Below are 22390 nucleotides of genomic sequence, written 5' to 3' on the forward strand. Positions count from 1 at the left end.
GAAGATTCTTGTAAGACCCATGGTTTCACAATGACATATGTAATGGTTAAGGGGAAAGAGTCAGTTCCTAGGCAAGTGATCCAGTGCAATCAAGTATTTGGTGGTAATAGGAAACATCGTGCCCATTTTCTGCGTGATTTTTGCATCCCTTCCCAGGGCTTCTGGTCTCCAGACACTCTTCACTTATTCTTGTATTTAGACAGCCTACCTCTCCTTGCAGGAGGGGTGATTCCAAGATGGGGTGGGCTTTGGGACGTGCCTGAATGGCCCAGCTACGTTGTTGTAAATCAGCATTACAGGCAGGGCCCATCTGTCCCGTTTACATTGTGTAACTGATGCTGCTCTTCTTTTGTTGGTAAATTTTTAAGATGGTTCAAGTCTTACCCATGTCACCGTGTGTGGAGAGGAAAGAACACACGCTTTGGAATCTCACTTCCCAATGTTCTTGCTTAGGAGTGAGATGCATTTATTAGTCTCATCTGTAAAATGGGAGAAATAATCATGTCTTCCTTATGGGCTGCCCCGAGGAGTAAATGAGATGAAACGTAAAGTGCTTTGCCAGTGCCTGAAACATGGTGGGTGCTGCGTGAGGGTAGCTGAGATGCCAATGGTGGTACTTGAACTCAGTGAGCCTTTCCTATCAAGTGGGCAGCGCAACAGTACGGAGCTCCCAGGGCAGGAGACGGGTGTTTAGTGTCCCCGGCACTGGGATCCTTCTCAGCCCCACTCTGAGTTGAACTGGTTGGCTACACTACCTTCCAGAGGAATCACTGGCCACAGGTGATTACAAAACAAGGATCAAGTCTCCCACCTCCTAACTGCCAACTCAACTCCTGACCCCCAGATGGACTTTCCCACCAACACTCTGCCAGCAGAGCGACCCCGACATCCTACGCAACCTCACTTCCCACCTCACACCTCTGGCTGGTCGCATCCCTGGAAGCATCTCTGAACCTACACTTGCATCCACTGCCTCTTTGCTTGCTTACCCCAAGATAGGAACTTTCAAACATTTTGTTACATGGCAGCATTCCTCAGTAGCTGATATACAAATGAGAATGGGAAGTGTGAAGTGGAGGGCAATAGGATGAGGACCACCACCTAACCCTCCCCCTCAGCACTGACCCTGGGGCTCACCCCAAAGCCTCCAGGGCTCTGAAAGCCACTGCCCTGGACAACTGAAACTGCCTTCCAAAGGGCCCCCAACCCCTGCTGCATGCCACTGTCACTGGAGGAATCTTCGTTACCCTCTGGCTGTGTTCTCCCCCTGCCTAAACTGTCTACAGCTAATAGAAGCAACTTTTCAGCTTGGCATTGCAGGCTGTGTGACATTGGGTAAATTACTTAGTCTCTCTGTGTCTCAGCTTCCACACCTGTAAACTGGAATGGGGTGAAGTCAGATCCAATTATGCATATAAAATACTCAGCTCTGTGGTTGGCACATTACAAATAAGTGTTCAGGAAATCTTAGATGATGATATATTTGTTATTTACATACATATCATACCTTTCTTATTCAATTGTAAACTTAACCCAGAAAATTTATAAGCTAGTGCTTATTATGGGGCCTGACACATAAATGTTTGCTCAGTGAGAATTTTGACTCCCTATATAGTTCTACAGAATTGTGGCTTTGGGCTTCTTGATCATTATTTCCTAAAGTGTGGGTCAGAGACCATCTGTATGAGAATAATCCTGAGTGTATGCAGATGCCTAGACCTTATTTCAGACTTACTGGGGGGCAGAGCCCAGGAATCTGCATTTCAACATAAGCATCTAGGGATTCTTATGCGCCCTTCAGAGAACTGCTGTTGTGGGTGTTGAATGCTTGCCTCTGGTTCTATCTTAGGCTCACCGGACCTCTGTCAGCTTTGAGACAGTAATTCTTTGATCCCATTTCCATCAATCCACGTGTATCAACATTTAATTTTATTTCAGAATCCTCCTCCTGCCCGCTACTGTCCTATAATCAGTCCCATGCCAGAAATATTGACTTCGACACAAGAAATTCTTTTTTAAAAAAAAATAAATTTATTTATTTATTTTTGGCTGTGTTGGGTGTTCGTTTCTATGCTAGGGCTTTCTCTAGTTGCGGCAAGTGGGGGCCACTCTTCATTGCGGTGCGTGGGCCTCTCACTATCTTGGCCTCTCTTGTTGTGGAGCACAGGCTCCAGACGCACAGGCTCAGTAGTTGTGGCTCACGGGCTCAGTCGCTCCGAGGCATGTGGGATCTTCCCAGACCAGGGCCTGAACCCGTGTCCCCTGCATTGGCAGGCAGATTCTCAACCACTGCGCCACCAGCGAAGCCCAACACAAGAAGTTCTTGCAAAGTTATTTCTCCTCTGGCTTAAGTCAAGATATTATTTTGGGGGGATTGGGTCTTTTTGAGTGGCTAGGTCCCACTGTTTACCAGTTCACTAATAACAGCAGAAGGCTATTCATTTTTCATTCATTTACCTCTACAGTAAAGACTTATTTTGGTTTCATGGAGGCAACTAATTAATTACTTAACGTTCTTTATCATTTTTACCAACATTAGGGAAAATTTACAGCATGGAACAAGCCATCCATACAATATGTGTCATAATTACTGTTTTGTGATTTCACAGCAGCAAAAATTTATTAAAACTTCACGACTCATTAATAGTAAGCCATCATAATTGCGTAATAGAAAAGGAAACAGTGCTAATGATGACGGCTTTGATTAACATATTTGACCTTAAGTCATGAAGTCAAGTGAAATTAATATTGCTGAGTGTTGAACATAAGGTTTTTTACAGTGTGCATCATTTCAATCATCATAAAAGGCAAATAAACTAGTTTTGAGTTTGACTAGATTTGAAATTCTTTTAACTCTTCACAAAAGATTAAGGGAACATCAATGAACTCCTATACAATGTTGATTAAGTGACAGGAAATGAGTAGATGCGTAAGTGGCTCTTTTCTATCAAGTCCTGGAGCAATGCCATCCAACTGGCTGGGTAAACGTGCAGACACGTCACTAGGGTAGGACCCTGTCTCAGAAGAATCTAGTGTATGGTAGAAAAGGACTCAGATGTCCTTTGAAGACTTCACCCTCTCCTAGCAAGATAAATGGAGGGGGTATATGAGGCATTGTAACCCAGAAGACTCTAAATCCCATTAATAAGAACCAGCTGTCCCATTGGATGTCATAGACCCTGTTGTGTGTTCCAAATGTTGATCTGATGGAATGGCCTCCCTGTTGTGAACCAGGCTCTCTCCGGCCTCTGTGAAGTCTGCATGCTTCAGGCCAGGACAGAGGGAAGAAAGAAAAGAACCTAAACACCCAGGAGGGGAGGGATTATATTTCTTTGTTTCCCAAAGATAGTGTCTACCACATGGCAGGCTGCCAGTGAATTTGATAAGGGTAGGAAGGAAGGAGCCTGGGGGAAACTCCGTTCATACATCCTTTCAAGACCAAGTCTACATGGGCTCAGATCCCCACTCTGTGCCTAGCCTGGGTCCCAGTGTCGCCTTCATTTTTGACTGTCAGTGTCATCACTAATTTTTGTTGTCATGATCTTTATGGCAGGAGCCATTGCCAACACGGGAACTTGACAGCAACCCCCTGAGGTAGGTTCTATTATTTATCCCACTTGACAACTGGGGAAACCAAGGCTCAGAGAGGTCAAGAACTTTATTTCTAGAGTTTATACTCTTCAGCACCCATTCGTGATACAAGAGGAGCCTATCCTCACTTTTGGGGCGTGTTTAAAGCCTTTCTGGGGAGGGGAGGTTCATGTACACAGAACTAAGAGACAATGCAAGGTGACATGTGAGCACAGGAGTGAGTGAGGTGGGCTGTGAGAGCTGTGGGCGCCCCAAAGGTGGAGAACTCCTTGTAAATTGGAGTGACTTGGAAGGTTTCCCGGGGGAGTGGCGGGATGGGTAAGAGGCAGCAGTAGGTGAAGGTGGGAGGTGGATGGATAGAAGGCAGTGAGGGGGCTCTGCTTAGTCAGGACAGCAGGGAAGAAAATTGAGAGGTAGCTGGAGCCAGAGGCTGGTTACCGTGGAGTTTCGGAGAAACTGTCCAGGCTGGACAGGGAACAGCTGGAGGCTCAAGGCAAGTGAGATCCCTCCCCTGGGGGGTTGGGGGAGGCAGCAGGAACAGAACAGCAGGGTGGACAAAGGGAAGGCAAAGCCGGGCTGGCCAATCAGGTATGGAGCCCGGCGGGGAAGGAGAGGGACAGCCATCACCAAGAGTGCTGGGGTTTGAGGCCAGTCACTGGTCGGGGGTGTGCAGGCACCACACATAACACGAGAAGTTTGGATGCCTTTCTCCCCACCTTCTGGGAACCTGTGACTCCCTCACATGTCCTCTGCAAAGGGGCCACCATTCACCCCACTGCTTAAGCCCAACCTGGGAGCTATGCTTGTTCACCTTTCACCGCAGGCATCGAGTCCCATCACTCCTACCTCCCAATCCCTTCCACTTGTCTTACCCACTGAACGTGCCCCATCCTCTCTTGCACAGGCCCTGTACCAGCCCAGACTGTTCTCTCTGTCCCTTTGCTGGCCACGTGGGTATGGGGAGCCCTCCTGCCTACAGCGCTGTGCCCTCTCCCGGTGCATGGGGTCCCTCCCCCTCTCCAGCCTCCCCATCTCTCCACGGTCCCTCCACGCCAGCCTCCAGCCTCCCTGGACTGACTTTTCTTGAATGAATGAATGCACCACATTCATCCCCACCTCCCGACTTTGACACCGCTGTTGCCCTGCCTGGAGCACTCCTTCCCCACTTCTGGTGCCTTCTTAACATTTAGGTTTTATATCTGAGGACACTTCCTCAAAGAGCCATCCTCTGGTCACCCAGGTTAAAGCCACGTCCCAGTCCCTTTCATCATCACACCTTATTTATTTCAAAGTAATAACCACTTCCCATGTATTTAGTGCTTTACTGCATGCCCACACCATAGGCATCTTGCCTGAATTAGCTCACATAATCCTCAGACCCACCCTGTGACGTACGTGCCATTATCATCCTTATTTTACAGATGAGGAGACCGAGAGCACTGGCCAGCTCACATTTTATTTGTTCACCGTCATAAATTCTCCTCCCACGACTGTGTAAGCCCAATGAGAAGAAAGGCATGTCCTCTCCCATCCTCCACCCCATCCCCTCTGCTGGGAAGGATGCTTGGCACACAGTAAGTGCTGACCTATGTTAGGAAACCCAGTGGGTCAGAGGAGGTGGAGGGAGGAGGACTCCTTTGTGGCCAGGCTGGTTCGAGGGGGGGGCTGGTTCTTCCCAGGGAGGTGGGAAATACTGGAAGCGAGCGGGGATGTAGGGAAGACAGCCCTGGGTCGTCACTCCAGGTGGCAACTGAAGCCCAGCAATGAAGGAGCTCTCCAAAGAGGGCAGGGCAGCCACTTGTGAAGATACACAGGCAATTTGGAGTCAGAACTCATGAAAATGTCACGATTTCATTCACTGCCCAAAAGACATTCTGTTTCATTGTCAGTAAATCCCAAATTAAGGCAAAAAATCCAAACACGTACATTGATTTTTTACATTACAAGAGGATCACCAGTTTAAAGCCTCAGGTTTCCTTAAAGACCTGATCCCTCTGTGGCTTTGCAAAATGATGTGATTTGCAGGAAGCCACTTCTGGAGCCAGGCGGTTGCAGGATAACACCTGGGTTATAAGGCAGACCCTCGAGCTGAGCTGCTGGGGTTTGAATTCTGGGGTCTCCTGGACCTAGGGCACTTTGCCAAGTTACCTAACCCCTAAGTTGATCTCCTCATCGGCAAAACTGGGACAGCGGCACCTGTCTCAGCGCTGCTGCAAAGATCCAAAAGGATGGTCAGCATTACCTAGAAGAGTAAGTACTCAGAGAATGAAGGATGCAGGGAAATACAGGTCTTCTACTGGAGATGTGCAAAGGCAAGGGGCAAACAGGGACCAAACTAGAAATGGAGTCGATATGGAGGTTGGTGCTTGGGTAGTGGGGTGCTGTGGCAGCCCTGGAGGTCCTGGTTGGCGCCTGAGCAATCTGGGCTTTGCGGGTTTTGAGTGAGCACTGAGTTCTGAGGGTGAGGCCATGCTGAACGCAGGGGCTCCCTGCAGAGTGGGGCAAAGCCAGCTCATCAGTACCTAGAGGTAACCGGGTCCACCAGAGGGCAGCACAGGCACTGCCCTCGTCACCCTCCACCCGCAAAACACACCTTGGTCTTGGTGTGCAACCTTGAGGCATTTTATTGAGGTTGCCACCATCCCCAGCAGGGAAGCCACCATCCCCTGCCTCTGCTGCATTTGTTGGTCCATCACAGCTGAGGCTTCTGAACAAGTGAACAGCACAGAGCAAGATCGCCTAGCAGACAGGTGCTAAGGATTTGGATGTGGCTATCCCTAGATTACAGAAGGCGTTATTCAAAGAACACTTAATACTGTCTAAAAACTGCCTTGAAAAAATCAGTGGAATTAAAAAAAAAGACACTCTAGATGTGCTCAGCGAAAGCTGAGAGTCCATTAAAATAGTTTGCAATTCCCCAGTGAGCGGGAAGATGCTGGCAAAGAGACAGGAAACTAAGGAGGTCACACGGTGGGGGGATGAATGAGAGCTGCCGAGCTGCAGGGGCTCCTCTGCCACTCACTCAATAAGGGCCTTTCTGGGCCTCCATTTCCACATCCATAAAATGGGGGTGATCAACTAGTTCCCCACACGCCAGTGGGAGAATGGAAAGAGAACGTGTGTGAAGGAGCTTGGCAAACTGTAAAGCCCTTGCAAGTTAAGGAGATATTGTCTGAATACCCTAGGGATCTTCCAGGGACAGAAATGTTTTGGAAGAATGAAAACAAAGGGGCTTTGCATCAGAGTGCGGTCGCTTTCCTGTTCTGATACTGGTACCCGCAGACAGAGGGAGGGGGTCAGGGATTTGTCCTCAACGGACTGGAAGGGAAGCAAACTTAGATGAGGAACATGCATTGCAGGAACCACCTTTTTCTTTCTGCCTGTTGTCCATTTTCTTCTCAATTTGGTAACATTTTCTTTCTGAAGATCCTTTCCTGGAGTTTGGAATGAAATCCTGGCAAACCAAGGAATAAAACCCACTTTCCATCACAGATCTTCGTCTGTCCACTTCAAAAGTAGTCGCCCCGGTCCTGAGATAAGATGAGAGCAACAGTTTGACAGAAGTGCTCCAGGTGAGGGCTGCCAAAGCGATGTGCTCTCTTCCCCTACACCTTCCAGCCGTCGGGCAGAAGTGGGAGAGATCAGCATTGAGGGCAACATGGGTACGAAGGACTACCTGGTTTTCCTGAGCCAACCCCCTGCCAGGGGTCTGCTTCCTGCCCTCACCACGTCCCCAGTGGCAAGAGTTCCGGTTCTCTGGGGCCACCATCACTGTACTGAAGACAGAGGAGGCCCAGGAGTGACAGCTGCCGGGGCGGGGGGAGGTTCTGAGGAGGGTAACTGGACGCCCCTCAGAGTTGGAGCTGAGTCAAGTGCTTCCAAAGTTGCACAGTAACAGGCCAGCCGTGTTTTTCTGGGCACAGTCTGTGGGTAAATTAGATCTTTAAAGCAGTTAGGCAGGCTTTTGTCACTTGGTGTTAACTGCGTATGTTGCAACGACTTTAATTGGTTTCATGTCTAGAGTGAGGGACCGAGATGGAAGTGGGACTCTCAGGGGAGCAGTCCTGGCACTCAGATGGCTTGTCACATTTCTTTTTTAATCTGCTGTTCTTTTCCTTAAGGCGACGGAGGTAATGTAATTATCTTTTGAAGACAAACGCACGCTGCAATATGTCAGCTTGGGCTGCTCTCATAACACAGCCCCAAGTGTGGGTAGAGGGAATTGAAGTGGGGATGCGGGTGGGTCTGTGAGCTTCCAACTCAGAAGCCAGGAAAGTTTTCCCCACAAGGCTGCAGGGCAGAGTTTGAATGGGCACTGGCATCAAAAAACTGAATTCTGGGCTTCCCTGGTGGCGCAGTGGTTGAGAGTCCGCCTGCCGATGCAGGGGACACGGGTTCATGCTCCAGTCCAGGAAGATCCCACATGCCGCGGAGCGGCTGGGCCCTTGAGCCATGGCCACTGAGCCTGCGCGTCCGGAGCCTGTGCTCCGCAACGGGAGAGGCCACAGCAGTGAGAGGCCCGCGTACCGCAAAAAAAAAACCCCAAAAAACCAAAAAAAACCCTGAATTCCAGTCCCGCTCTGCCGCCCTTAGCTGTATGACTTTGCATTAGTCACTTGCCCTCTCTTGCCTCAGTTGCTTTCATTGCAAAATTAGATTAATTCTACCTGGGAGTTGTGAGGGCTGAATGAGATCATGGATGCAGAGCCCATCCATCCTGGTGTGGGGGGCATGTGGTGAGCACCCAGTACCACCAGCTGTTATTGTCATGAGTGTTCTGAGGGCACTATCCACAGGGTGGGCTAACCCTTGACACACCTGCCACCAAAGGAGCTGACCCAGTCTCCCCTTGGGCTGTGTGAGCCCTGCGTAGAGAGGACTCATCCTGTGTCACCAACCACAGAGTAAGCAATTATTTAAAAATCCTCCTATGCACACAGTGTACACAGAGCCCGTGAGGTGCTTCTTCCCCATATTGCAGCAATTAATCTCTGAAGAGGTTCTGCGGGGCAGACACTCACTCTGCGGGGCTTTGCTGGACTCAGTAGGAAACTTTAGTCCTGAGCCTGCACTGAGCCATGGCCGTATCTGCCTCTTTCTTCCAAAGAGCAGGGGCCAAACCCTGAGCTGGGTTCCAGCCATTGCACAGTTCAGCTTACTTTATTTTTTATTCTTTAAAATGATTGGTAAAAAAAAAATCCAGACATGGTAAAAAAAACTGTTTCTAGATAGTATCTATCCATCCATTCGTCTCTTCATCCATTCATTGTCTATCTATCCACACATCTATATCTCCTATCTATCTATCATCTATATATCTATCTACATCTATCATCTATCTATGTTTTTTAAATGTATACAAGAAGGACTATATTTTTCATTGTTCTGTACCTTGCCTTTTTTTTTTTCGGTACACGGGCCTCTCACTGCTGTGGCCTCTCCCGCTGTGGAGCACAGGCTCCGGACGCGCAGGCTCATTGGCCATGGCTCACGGGCCCAGCTGCTCTGCGGCACACGGGATCCTCCCGGACTGGGGAACGAACCCGCGCCCCCTGCATCGGCAGGCGGATTCACAACCACTGCGCCACCAGGGAAGCCCCTTGCCTTTTCACTTAATATACCATAGACCACTTTCTGTTTCAGTGGATGTACATCTACTTTTTAAAATAGTTGCATAGGGCTTCCCTGGTGGCGCAGTGGTTGAGAGTCCGCCTGCCGATGCAGGGGACACGGGTTCGTGCCCCGGTCCGAGAAGATCCCACGTGCCGCGGAGCGGCTGGGCCCTTGAGCCATGGCCACTGAGCCTGCGCGTCCGGAGCCTGTGCTCCGCAACGGGAGAGGCCACAACAGTGAGAGGCCCGCGTACCGCAAAAAAAAAAAAGAAAAAAAAAAGGTTGCATAATATTCCCTTATCCAGATGCACCATGAGTTCTTTCACCAGTTCGCTGTGGATGGACATTCAAGTCGTTTCAAGTGTTTTGCTATTGCAAACTATTCTGCCATGAAAATCCTTTTGCATGGATCTTGCCACACTGTGTAAGAATGCAGGGTAAATTCCTTACAGTGGAATTGTTGGCTCAAAAGGGATGAAAATTTAAAATTATGATACATATTGTCAAACAGTTTTCTAAAAAAGATTGCCCTTTTTTGTGTGTGTGTGTGCGTATATGTGGTACGCAGGCCTCTCACTGTTGTGGCCTCTCCCGTTGCGGAGCACAGGCTCCAGACGCGCAGGCTCAGCGGCCATGGCTCACGGGCCCAGCCGCTCCACGGCATGTAGGATCCTCCCGAACCGGGGCACGAACCCCTGTCCCCTGCATCAGCAGGCGGACTCTCAACCACTACGCCACCAGGGAAGCCCAAGATTGCCCTTTTAAATGTACCCACCCAAGGTTTTCTCAGGCCAAGCGCTCACTTTATCTTTGAAAAATGGTGAATTGTCTACCGGCCTGGATGGGAGAACTCTTCACGAGGATAAAACCCATCAGTGCAGCCAGCACTGCCAGTTTATGTGACATTTATGGATACTCCTGCTCGTATCTTTCACATCATTGTGTTTTTGTTTATGCTTTATTTATATCACCAAACACAAGCAGTCTTGTATCTGGTTTCTGTCACAGTTTTTATTCACTTCCTTGGCATTTCTCTCAGGGTTTTATTAGTCATTTCTTGTTCCAGCTCCTAAAATTTCTATCACCTGCACGCTGAGGTTTGGTTGTATTAGGGAGACGCTCAGAATACTAAGCACTGTGGGAGGAAATTTCAGGTCCCCAGAGCACTACTCCTTCCCCCTTTCTGTTTGATGGTTCAGGGGACATCAGAGTCCGTCCCTTCCTGGGGCCAGCCCACTGCTGCTGGCATGAGAGTTTCACTTCCCTGCGACTGAGCTTAGAGATTTCCGCTCAGCAACCCAGAGCCGGGTAAGATGTTGGGATCCAGGTTTTGCTATACCTTTGAAATACCAAGCCCAGCTCCAAAGGCTCACAAACTTTGGATCCAAGCTGTGGAGTCTGGCAGAAGTCATCCTAAACTTGGTCAATTGAAAGCAGCTCAGAAAGCAAGGGAGTAGGAAAACCCAGTTGAATGAAAAATCACAAAGAACAAAAATGTTCTACAGAATCTCTAGTGAAACCCAGGCTTCTGTCCTACAAAGCAAGGTCTTCTTGGGGTCGAGTGGGCTGCAATTTTCAGTCTGAAGCAAACGACAATGGTGACGTTAATTACAGTGATTTGGGTTTTAATAATTGGCCTTAAAAATCCTGGAGGTGATAAGGTGCCAGAAATGTAATTTCCCCAGGGAAGTGGGGGAGTCATATTTTGAGCAACCATGATCATGATGTTAATTCTAAAAGAGAAAATCTGGCCTCATGTGATATAAAGTGATTCTTCCTTGCCAGGCACTGGGCTGGATGCCGGAAATAAGAAAATGGCTCAATCTGTCTTTACTTTTTATCAAAACACTTACTATTTCTAAGTTTATACAAATAATTCAATACACATATGACAGTAACTAGAGAACCCACCCACTCTATCCTCTCAATATAAAATTGCATGTTGAAGACATGAGATAAATATCAGCCGTGGCCCTACACTAGAACCTAGTTCCTTTTGGTATTGCACATACGAGCTGTTGGGCTGGGTCTAAAGCAGTGGCTTCAACAAGGCGGGCCTTGTTGCTGCCTCCCCCTCCTAGGGATTTGACTTTGTCTTTGGCAGAGGGGAGAAGTTGCCACTGGCATCTAGTGGGTAGAGACCAGGGATGCTGCTAAACATCCTACACCCACAGGACCAGACACCCCTCAATGTCTTGACACTGGGGATTTCTAGTATTTGGAGATTTCAATATCACTTTCCAGTGAATTAAGATGAAAGAAGAAGACACAATAATCATTTTTTTAAGAAAGAAAACAATGTTTATTAGGATATTCTGGGGTGAGGGAGACGGCTGAAGGGACTACGTACGTACATTCTGTAATGCTTAGGCAATATGCTAACAGAAAATTTAAACATCACAAAACTACTTCCAAAGTCCAAAGAACAAAACGTGTACTTCTGCACGGAGACGGTCTTCCATGGGTGACGGCAATAAAGCACGTTGCAAAACAGCTGCGTGAGGAAGCCGCGAGGGAGGGACCCCAGGAGAACGTCCAGGGTCCTCAGGAAGCAGATACACGAGATGATGAAATAAACGCGTTATCTTCTCCATGTGGAAAACTCAGGAAACACACAATATAAAATGGCGACCGGAAAGAAAGCTGCTCATCCGTATCCTCTCCTAACTGGGGGCTTCAGCGGGGCTCACTCCACCCCTCACCCCAGCTCTGGCGAGGCTGAGGGTCTGAACCCCTCTTGCAGGACAGAAATCTAAAATGATCCTAAACACCAGAATCCTTCTTCTCTTCCACCCGTATTGTTAACTTGCATAAAACAGAACAAACAGAACTGAGACGTACCCTCCGGTTAAGAGTAAGAATGCAACACCGTCCAAAAGATACAGCAAAACAACCCCACTTCCTACAGCTCACACAGCTTCTCAGCAGGAGCTGGATTAAACAAGAGAAAATAATTTCAATATCAAGGGAAAATGAACAGAGGATGAGAAAACTCTGTAAAGCAAACTCTGGTAAAAAGCATTTCCCCACCTCCCTTGGGGGAGAGAAGGGAGAAAAAGAGAAAAGGCAGATAATTAGGAGAACTATAAGGCCCTGCATTTCGGGTTTCTGAAACCATTTCTTCAACCCTCTGAGGACAATCAGCTATTTCTGAATCCAGAAAAGCACATCACAAGTGTCTTGATTACTAGAAGACCACAACCAAGTAAGGCAGGGCAATCTGTGATTTGGTTCTATGGCTTCCATTCTCCTTCCTCCACACCCCCCCCTTTTCAGAAATGCCTTCAGCTAAAGCTAAAAAATAAAAAAAAACAAATTCTGGATCAAGCATGCTTTGCATGCCAGGAAGGTAAAGCTGGATCATACAGCCCTGCAGCAGTTGCGACACAGAAAGAGAGAGGGAGCTTTATCGATAGAGCTTTAAGCGCCATTGGTGCCAAGAAAGCCGAGTACCTTCCCCTGGACCTGTAGACGCCCGGCCGGCTTGCTGACAGACGACAGGCCTTTACCGACTTCTAACAGCCTGCGTTTCCTACACCCGGGGCATCTACTGGGTGTTCCAATTCCTCATCCTACTTTACTCTGGTTCTAAGATCTGTGTTATGTTTGGTGGACAGCTCTGGTGTCTCCCATTCCCACTAGCACCATGGCTGGTCCCTGACAGCTGGGACTTCCACTGGCCTACGGGCCTGGCCGTGCTCACGACCCTCTGAGGGTCAGAGGGGTGACCCCACTGGGTTCTCCATGGTGGCCTTGCAGGCACAGGCTGAGGGTGGGTGTATCTGCCTGCTTCACGATGGGTAGGCTGGGTGGGTTGTACGCATGTGGACTGGGACTTACCTCTTAGAGACTGAGTCTGAAAAACAGCTTCACAGACTATTTATAAAGAGAATTTAGATTCTCCGAAGGATATCAAAGTGAAGGATTCTGCCAACCTGGAAACGACGGTTGTTCCCCTAAGCTGCTGTCAAAGGGCCCTAGATTCTCAAGTTACTCGTGCGGGAGCTTCGGCTCCAAATGGAGCTTCATTCAAGTACAGTAGGTGTTCCGTAAGTGTGCTGAATTGTTAAGCACCTGAGTTCACTTCTCAGGATGCTGGTGGAGGCTGCATCCCTGGGGTTGGTCAGGACTGGTAGGGTGGTCCATCTTTCTTGCCAGCATCCTGCACTTGAGGCAGATTAAAACATCAGCAGACTCACTGGCTAATTTCCCACAAAGTCTACCCCATTTGGGGTCCCGTCCTTTCTGGTGGATTCCGTGAGCCTGCTGGAACTGGCTGGTCATGCGCAGCTCTTCTGGGGACAAATGCCAGTTTTCCATCTCTTGGCAGGGAATGCATCAGACAAAGCCGCTTTGATCCTAACACTTTTTATCACCCTTTCTCCCAGGTCACCCTCAATAACCTCAGGAGGACACCTTCAGCATCGATGCATAACAGCTCAGCGCCGTAAGATGATGCAAATGGGCCAGTCCTTGCTACTGTATTTCAGAATGAAACCCTTCAATGTCCTAAAGTTTTTCATTCACCCGGAAGTGTTTAATTTCCTACTATGGGTCATGCTTTCTGCTAGGGAAGCTGTTAGGGTGAGCGGGAAGAGAGGTTCAAAAGAAGAAAGGGACTGATGGTCTCCGGCCAGTCTCTTGGCACGTCCTGCAAAACGAAAAGTGGGGATTGGTAAGACAGCCGGACCTGGGATGAAGAGAAGAAAATCAGAGAAAACCTTCTATTGATGCTGGTGCTGGGTTTGGCAGCTGCCCTTGAGCAAAAATAAATTCCCTGTGGCAGTGGAACAAGATGCTGCTATGGGCACCTGCCAGAGGCAGACCGCCGAAGTCGCAGCTGCGCTGGTCAAATGAGCCTGGAGACCTCAGGGGGCTGGGAGCTCGATGACTGTTACAGGCTGCGGTTCTCTGCAGGCAGTTTATTGAAACAGGGCTGGCGTGCCTTCCCCACCCCTCTGGGCTGGGTCTCAGAACAATCAGAAGTGCAGGTGGTGCATCCCGCTGAAAGACCCAGGCTGTCTCTGGGAGGGAGGAGAAGCTCGTCAGAGAGCTCTGGAACTACAAAGGGATGCTTGGCGAGTATGCAGGAGACAAGACAATCCCGGAGCTAAGAAGGGGGAGCTCAGGGGAGGGCTGGCTGGATGAACTTTCTACTCTGGGATTAGCATCATCTTCAGATCGCCTGGCTCCTCAGAGACTTCTCTGTCTTCAAAAAGCCAGGGTTACGTGTAGGATGCGCATCTGACAGAACAAGAATTAATTTGGGTAGGACTAAATTTAGAATGATTCCGATGAAGAATTGATGGGAAGGGACTCTGTTAAATACTTGGGCAATAAGAAACAAGGGTGGGAACTGGGGTTATCAATAATTGATATACGAGAGAAGGGAATCCGCCAATGTCTTAAGATAACGACCCTTGGGAAATGAAATGTCCCACTGAATACATCCCAGGATGGAGGCAGTGGCAAACCCCACAGATTTAAGGCCTCTGCAATGAGAATATATTTCAGAGGTACAGTCATCTTGAAGAATTCTAGACAACAGAGTTCAAATAAATGGTCACTTGAGAATAAAAGCTGTGTCAAAGTCAAGAGGCATCAGATCTACACACGAGATGCTTATCTTAGGGATAAGAGAAAAACATAGCTTGTAAGGATATCTAACCAAATTCCCAGCTGTTTTGCTGTTTTAGAATTTCTAAAAAGAACCTCCTTCCTCTGCCCTCCAGATATTAGCTCTGGCACGCTTCCTCCAAAGGCACTGGTGTCTAATTCAAGGAACTCTGGATGTTTGGTTGGGACAAGTTTTCTGTTTGGATCAGACTGCATGCTCCATTCACCAATGGCACATGGTCTCTTGTGGTACCTTGATTTTGCTTCATCTCTTCAAACTCCCCGAACTCAGTGCAGAGAGGCACTTTGGCCAACATCATGTTCAGGCCCTTGGTAACTGACTCGTGTGTGCTGTCATTGCTTTTTGGTCTTTCTTGAAACGATGGGTCTGACATGGTCTCATTTGTTTTATCAAAGAGCAGAAGCAACAAAGATCGCGGGGCTATGAATCCAAGAGCTCAAGAACAGCTTGAAAGAGAATGAGAAAATGTGCATGCATTTAAGCAGGTCATTTTCTGGCCCACAGTTTATTGACTCCAATAAGTCGTGCACGCCTGACTACATGAATGAAAACTTATTTTCCAAAAGACAGCTCCTCCGAGGCCACTGTTGTGTAAACAATAACAACAGAAATACATTTTTGCTGGATTCTAAGAACAGAACTTGCTAATTATATAAACTCGCACTGCTCTGACATGTCTTTTCCCAAGCACTTAACACTGATGTAGAAATGCTTCCTCTCCCCCACTTTCCTAGCTCAGCAGATGGAGTGTTTGGGAGGGTCTGATTCAGAGTACAAAGAGGCAGGTGGGAAATGGGGATGCAGCTGGAGACAACCCATCCTTGGAGCATGTGCAAGAGAGAAACAATCTTAATATAGACTAGATCAAAGGCCACAGCAGTTCTGGAGGAGCCCTGTCCTGTATTTGTTTTCCTTGAAGAAGTAGCTTCTACAACATTTTTTACTACAGGATAAAGAATCGTTAAAAAAAAATTTTTTTAATGGAAACCACACTCCTTTCACACTTTGGATACAGTTTGCTATACTTAATGAAAAATAATCTATGTCATTCTCAACTTACACTTTTTTTTAACTAGAGGCTTGAAAAAAACCAGATATGGAAAAATATATTCAGGTGGCATTCTGCATTCCCTCTCTTTACTGCACCCTTCTCCCTTCATGTGCTCTATATAAAAAGATACTCCAACACCTCTTGGTCAAAGATATCCAACATCAAGGGGACTGACTGTGCTTCTAATCGGTTTGGCAATCTTGCCTTTTTTTCTCTGAAATGAGTAGAGCACAGCTAGACTTGATTTGGGAGCCATGGTCTCCATGGATGTAAGTTACTGTTTTTGTGCCCAAATCAACTACAGTGAGATGCCTTCTCCAACAGGCCCAAACCTCAGCAGACAGCCCTTGTATTTTGGTGGCACCTTCCATGCAGGGCCTGTAGGACAGGAAGTCGTGAACCATGTTTTGCTTTTAGCACTGCCAGAGGAAGCTGGATAGGTACAAGGTTTTGCCTGCTCCAGTACTGGGGCAAACGATGGTGTTTCTGGGGCACCGTGTTAAACTGAGATCACCCCGAATGGCAGGAACACTTGTTTGGCATGATTTAATAAGAATCTCTCTAACAAGTTGTCATGGAACATCCTTCCCGCTGTTTACTTAAGCAGTAATTTATTTTCGAATCGACGATTTGGTAACTCTCGTATGCTTCCATCTCCGAAGAAAAATGAGATCTGTGTTGGTGAAAGATGAGGCTTTTCAAAATTTAATTTATGTGCTGCACATCCATGTGTTCTTCACTGAAGGCTACTCTTGTTAGCGCTGATAACTCCTATTTTCTCTTTGGTCATCTGAAGCTAATTAGAGCTGCTGTTTATTACAGAAGTAATCAATAGCTTTCTACAGTGGATTACATAGAATCAGACCTCTATGCAATTAGTCCCATGTAGACACACAGAGATGCCTTAATTAAAACAAAATATGCTCTGTAAGAGATATGCTTTCACAGATGACTGGAATTCCAAGTATTTTGACATGTTTAATGTGTTTATTCAAAGGAAGACGTCTTTAGGAAACCTTTCACTAATTGAATTTGTTTGATGAGTTCCCCTTGAAAACATTTTGAAGTGAAAAAACTCGGTACTTAGTATATACATTTATGTTTATTAACATTTGGATATAAATGTACTTCAAACACCAATAGAGCTAAAAGGCTACGCCTTCATCTTGGGTTTAATAGATTTCCCACCCTAGTAATTTGATTAATTCTTACAAGGCAAACATCCATGGGCAAAGGGAATCAGGATGAAATGTGCACTGTGGGTCTCCCCGCTCCACCCCTCTACTGATATGGGAAGAAAGCGAATGCTTCCAATACTCTATTGAGTGCAATCTCCTCACCTCTATTCAGTTTCAAAGAAACATGGCTACTAGCACTCGATCCTTGTAGATTTCGAATCTCACCATTTCAACCAGACTTCAAAAGTGCACTTTTGAGTCTATTCGTTTAAGGAAAAGAACGATAGAAGAGGACGTGCAGTAACAAGCCAAATGCCTTATAGCCAGAGCCCTGTTTTGCTCTGTGTCTCTGTGCCAATCAACTCAGCTCCACAGACCTAATGGTGACCCTCTGGATCCACAAACCTTTTTTCTTTTTTGCAGAGTCAGTCACAGTCTGTCATGGAGGACACAGAACACGGTGCAAGCAGACTCCCCATGACCTTCAGACCAAACTGCTCTACACAGCAGCCAAGCCATGACAGATGGGAGTCAAGACAATCCTTAGGAAAAGAACTGGGTACCCTGGCATGGATCTGCTTCAGAAGAAAGGGCAGCAAGTCCCAACCCCCATCCCAGTCAAGGCTGCCTATATCAAATAACATGAACACCAAGGTACTGGTCTGTGTCAACTGGCAAGGGTGCCATTGGACATTGTAGAACATTTACGAGTGGCTGCTGGTTTCCTCACAGGTATGCACGCTTGCGTTTCAAGAAATGATAAAAGACAATGCTTGGCTGCTCTGTTTCCTCCTGCCTGTCCACAACAACATGATGCAGAGGCTGCTCTGGAAGAGCTGTCTTCGTGAGCATCGGAGCTAACACTACTTACGACAGGAAAACAAGCTCCATGTATTTTGTATTAAACCACCAGTAAAAAAAATGAAGACAATGTCATTACTTTCAAAATATAGAAAGCCAGTAGTTGAAATCATTTAGTAGTAAAATTTTTTTCTACATATAACCTCATACGTGTAAAGAGTATTGGAATGATGTTTCAGCTATATTTGACTCTTGTTAGTTTAAGGGCTTCTCACTCAGGTAAGGCTTAGGAAAATGTCTCAATGATCAAGGTTCTGTGAAGTCTCATGCCCACTCTCACTCTCTATTTTGACTAGAAGACAGACACTACACTGGGATGTGACAGGTATTTTTTGTTTTTGTAGGAGAGTGCAGAACTGTTTACAGTACATAAACTTAGCGCAGAAAATACTAGTACACATAGAAAAGTGAACATTGGTACAAGCTTGTTTGCACAAAGTCCATCAAGATTGTCTTGATGAGGATCTTCACTTTGTGACAAAAAAAACCTGGCATCCATGTACCGCTGCAATCATGTCATCAGAAATAAAACCTATTACATGAGATATGGAAGATTCTTTAGAAATACTAACTCCTTCTCTAGCTAGTGAAGGCCAGAGTTAAATTGTTAAAATCAACATCCTCATCGTCCTCTTGAAAAACATGGCCCCAGTTTGCTTTACAGCCAAATCAACAAACTGTCCCTTTACAATACAGCATGCCCCAAAGCCTTTTGGGTTTGGAATGTAGCATTGTATCGGGGATCCCATATAAGCCCTAAGGATCACAAGAAGCTTTCTTAGAAAAAAAAAAAAAAAAAAGAAAAGAAAAAAGTTCCAGTTGGATGAAACTGTTTTAGCAGTGTCTCAACTGAGTTCCTAAAACTGGAATTTCAGATATACAAGAGGACAGGAAACAGATAACTTGTTTTTTGTCTTTTTACATGTCCATATTGTTTTTTAAATGCAGCTACGATGTGTCAGCCAAAGATAAAGATAATAGGGTGGACAGGGCAGTTACCACCAGGACCAGCAGTGGGCTCAGACTGCAGCTTGGAGGAGCAGCCATTGATTTTGTGGTTATGTGGCTGGAAGCCCCAGCAAGACCATCCTTTTCGTAATCACGCTGTAAGAAAGAATGTTTTCATTATCACCCACTGCATGTGTTCGTTCTATCAAGGCATATTTTAACCGCACTCTTTCTCTCTCACTGCTCACCAAAGCTGACCCGAGATTTTACCCCCACTCCCAAGGTCCCCCAGCAACTGTGCAACATGGAACCATTCTCCTTCTGGGTACCAATGACTGAGGAGGGATGCTTGCTGTCTCTCTCCGTCATGAAGGAGGGCAGGAAGAATCATCTTGGGAAACTTGCCCAAGCAAGTGTGAGTTCATGTAGAGATGGGTCACAAATCGCATTGGAGACTGGCAGAGAAGGCAGTAGCCTTTCCCTCCATTGGCTGGTTCAACCATGGACTTCATAGATGAAGGATCTCGCCCTGCTTGTCAGAGAGTCCTGACCAAAACCCAGGCTCCCAAATTCCCAGTCAGCACAGCTGTCCTTCCCCAGGATTGATTCCTTCATCTCCATCCCTAGCACCTGCTCAATCCCATAATGCCACAGCCCACCACAATGAGCTATGATTGTGACAGAATCATCCACCCTCTCACTTGTAGATTGGGGAGTGTAATGTGGCCTGCCTTGGCTACTTCTGGGTTGCTGTGGAGGGCAAAGGACATCTGGTAAGGAGTGAGAGTGGTTATGTATCTTCTCTGTGCCAGATGAATTTATGTGACTGTGACCACAGAGATTATCATGGTACTGGGACAATGGTATATGTGCTGGTCCAGTTCTGAGATGAGGATCCTGGGGTCCACACTTGGTTCTCACTTTGGGCACTACCATCTGAAGACTGCACCTGGCTCAAACAGCAGAGGGACACTGAGGGTGACTTAGATTTTTTCAGGACCTGAAACCTTGTTGTCTTTGAGCCCTTCACATCATATCCTGTTCCAGGGTCCCAAAGGCTCTGTTTCTATAAATGCAGGGAGACTCAGAAAGAAACAACTTACGTCAGAAAGACAGAGGTGTGGACTGCCCGACATATTGGATTTCAGCTTCTGTGCCTGGAAAGAGACAAAAATGCACACACACAAAATCACTCATACGTACTATGGAAGAGTAATTACTGATGATTAACTGCCTAGGGCCGTGCCATTTACAGAAATATGTGAGCCCCAACTGTGAGCCCCATATATAACTTAAATTTTTCTCCTAACCACGTAAGTGATAACAGGTGAAGAAAATTTTAATCACATTTTCTTTAACTCAATATATTGCCATTTCAACATGTAATCAATATAAAAGATGATTAATGAGATACTTTACATTCTTTTATTTTCATACTAAGTCTTCCAAATTTGGTGTGTTTGACATAGTACGTCTCAGTTTGTACCCACCTCATTTCAAAGTCACTGCACAGGTTACAAAAGAAAAAATTTTGAAGTCATTTACATTTTGAACTCATTTATAGTTCTGAAAGTTAATGTTTAGGAACTGCCTTCTAGGTAAAAATGGTGCAATAAAAATCCGCATTTATTAATAATATAAAGATAGGTCTTCCTGAAGCTTGTGTGTTTATTCACTTGTTTATTAGTTGTTCCAGTCCACAAACACTTACCAAGCTATTTTCCAGGGCTGGGCATACAGTGATATGACAAAAAAGGATGTGGTCCTGGGCTCATGTGGCTGCCCTCTAGTGGGAAAACCACTCAGTGCTTGGGGGCTAAGGCACAGGGCAGGGACTCTTTCAGACAGGTCCCCTTCCGGAATCGTGAAGGGCATTACGGACCCCAGATCCATCCATCTTAAAACTGCTTTAGGTGGTCACAAAGCAGCGAGCTGATCTCCCTGTGCTATGGGGCTGCTTCCCACTGGCTATCTATTTTACATTTGGTAGTGTATATATGTCCATGCCACTCTCTCATTTTGTCCCAGCTTACCCTTCCCCCTCCCCGTACCCTCAAGTCCATTCTCTAGTAGGTCTGTGTCTTTATTCCCGTCTTGTCCCTAGGTTCTTCATGACCTTTTTTTTTCTTAGATTCCATATATATGTGTTAGCATACGGTATTTGTTTTTCTCTTTCTGACTTACTTCACTCTGTAGGACAGACTCTAGGTCCATCCACCTAACTACAAATAACTCAATTTCGTTTCTTTTTATGGCTGAGTAATACTCCATTGTATATATGTGCCACATCTTCTTTATCCATTCATCTGTTGATGGACACTTAGGTTGCTTCTATGTCCTGGCTATTAAATAGAGCTGCAATGAACATTTTGGTATATGACTCTTTTTGAATTATGGTTTTCTCAGGATATATGCCCAGTAGTGGGATTTCTGGGTTGTATGGTAGTTCTATTTTTAGTTTTTTAAGGAACCTCCATACTGTTCACCTAAAGGGGTGGGATAGGGAGGGTGGGAGGGAGGGAGACTCAAGAGGGAAGAGATATGGGGACATATGTATATGTATAGCTGATTCACTTTGTTATAAAGCAGAAACTAACACACCATTGTAAAGCAATTATACTCCAATAAAGATGTTTAAAAAAATACATGTACATTACCTATGCAATACAAATAAATACATATTTTATTGAAAACTGCTTTAGGGCAGTTACAAGTTCCTGAGCTGTGAGGGCTTTAAGCCCCCTATTTCCTCACAAATGAAGCAAGTTTCCACTGGGTTTCTACCTGAGAACTGAGGTGGAGGGAAGGTTCCATTGCTCAAACAATTACAATAAAAAATGCTAACCCAGTGCAGCTCTCTTGTTTTGTAAAGGAAAACAAATTAGAGTGCAGAGAAGTTAAGTGACTTATCCAAGGGCACACAGTGAACTACTTTAGAGTCAAGATTTAGATAAGTCTCTGAAACTCCTGAATGGAACTGTGCTCTTTCCTGCTTTACGGAGTTTCTCCCAGGCAACCCTGGCATGCTTGAGTCTTCATGCTCCCCCTGCCCCCAAAATCCACACAAATAATCCCTCCCATAACCCCCTGCCCCTGAAACTAGGAGCCCTTTGGCATAGAAAGACCAAGAACTCATCTGTCGACAGGATGACCCTGGTTAAGCAAAACACCTGAATCTAGGAGTATCTGGGCAACCAGCTCTGTGGGAATGCCCTGGCAGGCTGCCTACTGCAGGACAACGTTTGCAACTTGTTGAAGACGTGCTAGCCTGAAATGATAGCATGTTCACCCAAGGAGTAATTTATTGACCATAATGCTATGTTGGAGGCGTCATAACCTTTACCTCTATTTGCATATGCCCGCCATGAATATGAAATAGAAACATTTAAACAGGCGTCAAGAAAAAGACACTGTGAAGCATCCCTGGGCTGTTCAAAGGTCACTAAATGCTATGTATAAGAAGATCAGAGAGCAAATCAGAAGAGGAATTGAGCCTTACTCAAAAGCCTAC

General features: G+C 46.4%; 1 protein-coding gene across 2 annotated transcripts in view; it reads right to left on the reverse strand.

Moving 5' to 3' along the window:
- Positions 1-18879: 18879 nt before the first annotated feature.
- GFRA1 (GDNF family receptor alpha 1) overlaps positions 18880-22390 on the reverse strand; it is a gene marked incomplete at both ends in the record, with an annotated part of 219508 nt that continues 215997 nt past the window's right edge. For both annotated transcript variants that reach the window (XM_079703792.1, XM_079703793.1), the window contains 2 exons: positions 18880-19035; positions 19983-20036. In XM_079703792.1, coding sequence (XP_079559918.1) covers positions 18880-19035; positions 19983-20036 — 210 coding nt within the window. The remainder of the gene's footprint in view (positions 19036-19982; positions 20037-22390) is intronic.

This window comes from Hyperoodon ampullatus (genome assembly GCF_949752795.1).
Source record: "Hyperoodon ampullatus genome assembly, chromosome: 1".
NCBI classification, from domain to species: Eukaryota; Metazoa; Chordata; class Mammalia; order Artiodactyla; family Ziphiidae; genus Hyperoodon; species Hyperoodon ampullatus.